The sequence below is a fragment of the Crocodylus porosus genome, unplaced genomic scaffold (assembly GCF_001723895.1).
Source record: "Crocodylus porosus isolate Cpor-Errol unplaced genomic scaffold, CroPor_comp1, whole genome shotgun sequence".
Classification (NCBI taxonomy): domain Eukaryota; kingdom Metazoa; phylum Chordata; order Crocodylia; family Crocodylidae; genus Crocodylus; species Crocodylus porosus.
The window spans coordinates 47,232,276-47,239,608 of NW_017728931.1; the positions used below are offsets into that span (position 1 = coordinate 47,232,276).

General features: G+C 39.7%; 1 protein-coding gene across 1 annotated transcript in view; it reads left to right on the forward strand.

Moving 5' to 3' along the window:
- The window catches only part of RFX4 (regulatory factor X4), a 133,812-nt gene that overhangs the window by 75,524 nt on the left and 50,955 nt on the right, over positions 1-7,333 (forward strand). The window contains exons 9-11 of the mRNA XM_019544787.1: positions 1,069-1,232; positions 4,022-4,122; positions 5,528-5,586. Of these exons, the coding sequence (XP_019400332.1) occupies positions 1,069-1,232; positions 4,022-4,122; positions 5,528-5,586 (324 nt within the window). The remainder of the gene's footprint in view (positions 1-1,068; positions 1,233-4,021; positions 4,123-5,527; positions 5,587-7,333) is intronic.

Here is a 7,333-nt window from a genome sequence, read left to right on the forward strand (position 1 = left end):
GGTCATCTGACCCCGGTGCTCTTTCCTGCCAAGGCAGGGGGTCGGACTAGATGATCTTCCTAGGTCCCTTCCGACTCTAGCTACTGTGAAACTATGAAACTATGAAATCAAGTAAAGAAATACAAAATGGGGAAATACTAAGGAAAAAAGATGTAAGGTGTATCACAGATCACAAACTGAAAAAGAGTCAATATGATGCTGTTGCAGAAAAAAAGCAATTCTGGTTATAAGCTGTATTAACAAATCTAGTAAGAGAACACCAAGGGGGAGAAAATCCTTTAGCATATAGAAAATTATAATAAAAGGGGACACAATTACAGGTTATTCTCTATGGGAGACAGAGAGAAATAAATCAGCCTATTTTACAGTAAAGGGGAAAAAGCTTTCTACCTGTTAAGTTGGCAAGACTCTTGAATAACCTAGGAAGGTTGAGAAATGTCCTTCACTGGAGGTTAGACTAGACAACTGTCAGAGATGGTCTAGGTATTGTTAATCAAAACAGGACAGGTGCTCAACTGCATTTTTTACTGTTTCTATTATTTTTTATTCATGGGAGATAAAAAAGTAGAAACTTCATTTTGTCAGAATAAAGATTCTGAAAATTCAGAGAGAAAAATCTATTATTTCTTTCCAAATTGATCTTGGAAGATGTCTAGCTCACCTGGTATTCATGTTGCACATATATAAATCTCTACACAAGGGGTAAGAAATGGAAAATCAGGTTCTTTATGTATAAATTGAAGAATTAGCATGCACTGTTCCTATTGGTGGAAGATAAAACTTATATTGGCACATGAGGACTTTACACTGTGTTAACATGAAGCTGAAGTCTGAAGCTGATGGCGTCACTAAAAATGTTACTTTACCTTCTCATGCATGGGTAGGTACCATCACAGTCCATAGTCGTCTTAGGTTTCAGTGCAAGCCTTTACAGATAGGGACTCTTTCATGAGAGTTTTATGGAGCACCACGTACAACTATAGTGCTATAGCAATAGCACGTAACGAAATCTTTTAAAAAGAAATTCTAATATGTTTTGTTTAATTTTTTCTGTGTATGCAATTATAGGTTCAAAGTTTTCTTCTGCACTTTTGGCAAGGGATGCCACCTCACATGCTGCCTGTATTGGGTTCTTCCACAGTTGTAAATATAGTTGGAGTTTGTGATTCTATATTGTACAAAGCTATTTCCGGAGTTCTGATGCCAACAGTATTGCAGGCATTACCTGACAGGCAAGTATGGTTAAGCAATATTGACCTTTTTTTGGGTCTGAATTAGCAGGGAGGTATTTGTTTTTTGCTGTTCTTATTTTCGTACAGTTCTCAAAAAGTGTTATTTTCCTAAGTTTCCAATCTGCAAATGAGAATCAACATAAATGAGATTAAAGATAGCTGGAATCTTGAAAAGAAGTTTTGTCGTAAATAGATGGTCTAATTTCAGCTGGCATGAGCATGTGTACGTGCCAGAAATCTGCAGGCTGTGGAGTGCCATGGTAAAGCTTATTTGAAAACATTCAGAGATTGCCCTGCTAGTCTTCACAACTGACATCACATTAGGCTGAATTCTATTACAAGGGAAGTTTGTGTAGTCCACATATGTATGCACAAATGCATTTCAGCTGCTGGTCTTTGTGTTCAACCCCAGACCCACAGTATTGCTCCATTTACCAGGAGTAAAATGTGTATGGGGCCCCAAACAGAGCACTTGATACACTTAATACTATATTATGCAGCATAGATATGTACCTATTTTAGGGGTCCGTTCTTCAGCATTTTCCAGAAACTGGCTCATATGGCATATCTTAGCTTCAGAACAAAGTTCTTCTTTAATCAACGTAGCAAATCTTGGCATCTCTCTTCCTGTATGGATCTCAACGTGTCCACAGAGTTGTAATTAAAAAGCAAGAACAAACTGAGATCAGCAAAATCACAGCAAAGGGTTTATTTATAGCTTCTTTCTCCCTTTGTGAATTACTTGAGAACAGACTTTTTATATTTATAGTTTTATAAATTAGTACCACATACGGAATTATTTGACAGGTTTTATTCAGCCAAATTTCAGCACATGACAGGCTCACAAACAATTTACTGAGACTGTTGCTTTGAGTATTCACTGTTTGCACTGTGCATTTGGTCATCAACATTTTTCTGTGGCTCTAATTACAGCAAATGTTTTCAGGCTTTTGTTCTACTTGCATGAACTGGTGGGCAGCATTCAGGTTCTAGAACTTGCTAGAGAGATACAAAGTAGTTTGTTTTTTTTTTGCAATCAGAATCAGTGTACGAGCATGGGATTTCTTTGATAAATCTTGTAAGTTTTTTGCAGACTTCACCCCCCCAAAATCTATTTCATCAGAAGGATTAAACGGCATACAGCCCTTTTCTCAAGCTGCTTAGTTCTTTCATAGCAAATAAGGAGAGACTTGAGTGTGAATATAGACTTTTGTAATGCATATAAAGGGCCAGATTGTGGCTATTAAGGCATAGCCTGCCGTGGAGGGGGGTGCAGAAGGGACTCATAGCAATGCAAGTCCTAGGATGAATTCTTGCTGACTCAGCCAGAATATTTTTCAGGCTCCCTAGGTACAAATGTTGCAGTGCCAGTAAACCCAACCTCTCAGTGGGTGTACTACACACACCCATCCATTCTCAGCCATGTCCAGGTCCTCATCAGATCCTTTCCTGGAATAACATGTATAACTGATACCCACAAAAAGGGGTGGCTGTACACCACAGTAAGGTTGTGGAGGCTCCAAAGGGGGAGCAGAAAAGGCTCTTTTTGTCCTCCCCACTCTCTCTGTGTGTCTGAACAGGGTTGGTACAACTGACCCCAGTTCTATTCTTCCTTAAAGTGGCATGGTTGATGCTAGAACCGTGCTGCTTTTTCTGATGTTTGAATAGGTTAGTGCTAATTTCTTTTTTATTTCTAAGCCAAAAACACCGAGCACAGTTACAAGTTTAATGAAGTACAGAGAGCACCTTCAAAGATGCTTGAATGGATCTGGATCTATTCCTGCACTCCTGATGTTTGTTTGACTTTTGCTTGGCCAAAGATCTTTTCAGATGCTTTCTTCACTGCCCAAGGCCTCAGTTCTGCAAGTGACTCTGCAGGGGCAATGGGTTATTAGCAAGCACTGTTGTCTATACATATTAGGTTGTTTTTAAAGGGTAGTACTCAGATGTGACAATTCTGTTTGCAAAACGTAGGTATTTAAAAAGCAATGCAGTTTCTTCCCTGCTCTAGTCCCCTGCAAGTCTGTTACATGCATTCAGCTTTTTATCTGTCATCCTGCTTGACCTGTTCTCAGTGAGCATGCCTACATGTGCAATTAATGCTACTGAATAAACTCCAGCACAATTTGAGCCAGAGTAAACTAATCCAGACATCACCATCTATGCATGCATTTTAGCACAGTAATTTACTCCACCATTGGATAGTACTTGTGTCTGATGGAATTATCCTATGGCACAGTAAATTAGGCTACACTTGCCTAATCGTTGTGCACGACTAGACCGTGACACTTTACTGCACAGCAAGTTAGTCTACTGTGCAGTAAAGTGCACATGTAGACATGGCCAGTGACAGTTAAGGAACCTGGTAATTAAGCAACCTATTATGCTCTGTAATAAATATGGAATACACTGCTGATGTCACTGGGGATTCTCCATTTACATGGTGACATGAATGGGAGCCAGAATTTGTCCCAGTATCTTCTTCACTCTCTTAAAACTGAGTCCAGTTTTCTCTTTTCATTAAAAGCGCAGTTTTCAAATCTGACCACTCATTGAACCAACCAGAAGCAGCCTTATGAATCGGCATGCATTCCTGTCTTACGTATCTTGAAGCCCAGTTCAATCCCAAATTTTGGACCTGAATGCAGTAATAAGGCACCATCCATCCTTGAAATTCATGTCATATGCTTATTTCTTAGAATGGGGTGTTGGGCAGGGAGCTGTGGTTTTACAAGCTTATAGGCCTTTCTAATAAAAACTTTCTTTGAAATGGTGATTTCTCTTTTCAGCTTGACTCAGGTGATCCGAAAGTTTGCAAAGCAGCTAGATGAATGGCTAAAAGTAGCTCTCCACGACCTGCCAGAAAACCTACGAAATATCAAGTTTGAGTGTACGTACTGATCTCTTTCCCTCCCTCTCAATTTAAAAAGAATGTATTATTTCTTGATTAAAAATGATTTGGAAGTTATGTTCAGATTCCATTTAATTGATTGTTAAAAAAATCAACATTATGGATCTTTAATTCACTATAATCTCCACTCCTCATGAAAAGCAATTTCATTTAAGCATAATAAGGCACCGCTCTAAGTAGGAAGAAATGTCTTTCCTTTTTTGTGAACTCTGGTAAGAAATTAATTTGTTGTTAGTAAGCAAAAATTGGGCATGATATTAGGCAAAGCAAATTATTAAACAACCCTTTGGGCTTGCACAATTTGAATACAGCTTGAGGCCCTTGCTCAAAAAAGTGCCAGAGTTAAAAAATGAAGGAGATCAAATTACCCTGTCACCACAGGAAAGGGCACTACTCCCTTTCAGGCGTGCTTTGTAGATGCCTGCAGTGCACATCACCTATTGATACAGCCTGCTTTATTTCACGGCTCTCAATTCTCTTCCTTTCAGAAGCACTAAATTCCACATCACAAGGTTAAAAAAAAAACTAATTTAGGAGAAGGATTAACTATTGATCAGCAGAAAAATGAGGAGTATATTTTGCTGAGAGTACTTAGAGCATAAAGTAGCATAACCTATTGGATGTTGTTGGTAATTTTCTAAGTTATGCAAAAATTACAAAAAGTTTGTCCTGAGAAAATTCTTGTCACTTCCTTGTCCATTCAAAAATACTGAGAATTCACAACAGTGAAATTTGTTCTGATATCTGTAAATATTGGGACAACAAACTTTCTAATAACTCTTAAAGTATATACTTTAACATCCTCTTGTGCAATATAGAAGGAATATGAGATAACAAATCTGACTTCAAATATTTCTGTGGTCTACTTGCTTTAATCTGCAGATGTTTGGTGACTATAACATGAAAGTAAACTGAAGTACCCTCTAGTGTTTGTTTGCACTTGATGCCTGGCTCTCCAAAAAAAATTCTTACTTCAAGGCATTGAGTGTTTACTGCTGTGCATGCAATCCTATAAAAACATCGCTAGGTACTAGTACGTATTCAATTTGATAGACTGGGATTACAGATTTTATAACAATGCATGTATACAGCCCAAATTTCAACTATGAAAGCCTTAACAGGATGCCTTCCTGGGGCAGTCAAATCAACATTTACTGATACAAATGTTATGAGGTTTTTTTACTACTGATTGAAGCACCCAAATTAAGTTAATATTTGACAACTGAGTATCATTGATATGAATAATAAATAAGAAACAAATAGTTATTTTACCAGAATAGGAAAATCGGTACATGTAATTTTTGCTATTTTTAACATTGCGCTTTGAAAAACCAGTTTCTTTGTTTAGAATGTTATATAATTGTGTAACTCTACTTTTCTGCAGTGTCCAGAAGATTTTCTCAAATTCTTCGGCGACAGACATCATTAAATCATCTCTGCCAGGTAGAGATATTTCAGAGTTACCCCTCTAGTTTATTTAATACCCTTTTGGCTGACTTTTGATAATGTGCAGCTTGGATATTAAACAGGGAGCTCTTTGAAATGTGAGGCTTTCACAATTTGTTAATATTTGTTACAATCTTCAAATGACCTGGAGAACTGGCAAGGGGGTCAAAAATATATCTTTAGATAGTGGTTTCAATCCAGCAGTCTTTGAGCACCCAACACTACTAGGCATTTCTGTGCAGTGAAATCAAGATCTCATCCTAAAAGACGGTTTTAGACTCAGTCCAGCCTGTGGAAATCAGTTGGAGACTTTCCATTGATTTCAATGGGTTTTGGATCAAGCCCTGAAGGAGGGAAGCAAAATACCTGTATGAAAAACTGAAAAATTCAGATCTAATGTGTCATTAAACCTCAAGTAAAAATGAGGATAGTACTCAGGAACTTCAAGTGTAGAATTACAATCAGTGAACTTCTGTGAGTATTTTTAACCCTGATTCAATGATGCCCTGAGCACAATATAAAATGCATAGGGCCAGATTTTATACTAGTGTAAACCAAAGCAGCTCTATTGACTCCAGTGATGCTTTACCCACTTATAGCAGTGCAGGCCTTGTCTCACAAGGCAGAGCTTGCATATTCTATTCATGGCACTGCTTTTGAAAAGTATATCTAATGTCCAGATCAATTCCCGTAGAGCAGAGGACTACACAAGAGGACGAGGGAGGAACATTCAGTGAAGGCATGTCCCTGGGACTTCCTCCATGCTGTCCCTGGGAGCCCTGCCCTTATGCACATTTGCTCCTGCTCTGCATACCTAGAAATGAGGCAATGTTGTCATCCTGAGGGCAGTGCTGAGCACGTGCCTGCGGCAGAAAGCCCAAGAGGGGTTCCTGGCATGTACTCAGTGCTGCCCTAGGTGACCTCCTTGCTTTAATTTCAGGCACTGGCCCACACAGAGCGGGAGTGAGTGGGCAGGGTGTGCTTCCAGTGGTGCTCCTGGGGGTGGAAGTGAGGAGGTGTGAATGTGCCCTGAGGAGCCCCTTGTAGAGTCCTTCCTCCATTCCTTTTGTAGTAGGAGCAGATTTGCAGACTAAGCTATGAAGCCTGTCCAAAACCACATGGATCACCAGGAATCTTTGTGGATCCAGGGGGATCCAGAGAAAGCCCCGGTTTTCTGCACCAAGTCTGGCCCCCAACTGCTCCTGATACTAGGAACTCTTCAGGCTGCAGCAGTTCCTAAGAGGGAAGCCCTTGGGAAAGATAATACAGCCCCAACCTGGTTTGTCTTCTCTGCTTCATTTACACAGAACTGATGTGTGTTACTTCAGCCCCGTACCATACCCACCTGCCTTAGCCCCTTGTCACTTACCTTTATGCAGACCCTGCATCCATGGAGAGGCCTGGGCATGGTCCAAAGGAGGGACAGGCAGTGGTATAGAGGCAGATGAACCCCTTGTCATGTAGCTGAGGGAAGAAGTGCACACAGAGGATTTCTGCCATACACTGAATAGGGGAGGGATATGGAGATCCAAGCCATTGTGAGACTTTTTTTCTTTTTTTAATTTATTTTGGACTGGAGTAGAGCAAAAAAAGCAGTAAAAATATTGCAGACTTGAGACTCCAGGGAAGGAGCAGTTAAATTAGACATGCCTGTTTGGATTTGTAGTTTGTGGAATAGAGTTGGCAAAGTGGCTCCAGTGTTATTGGTGACTACAGTAGCCTGTAACTTCCAGAAAGGATTGGG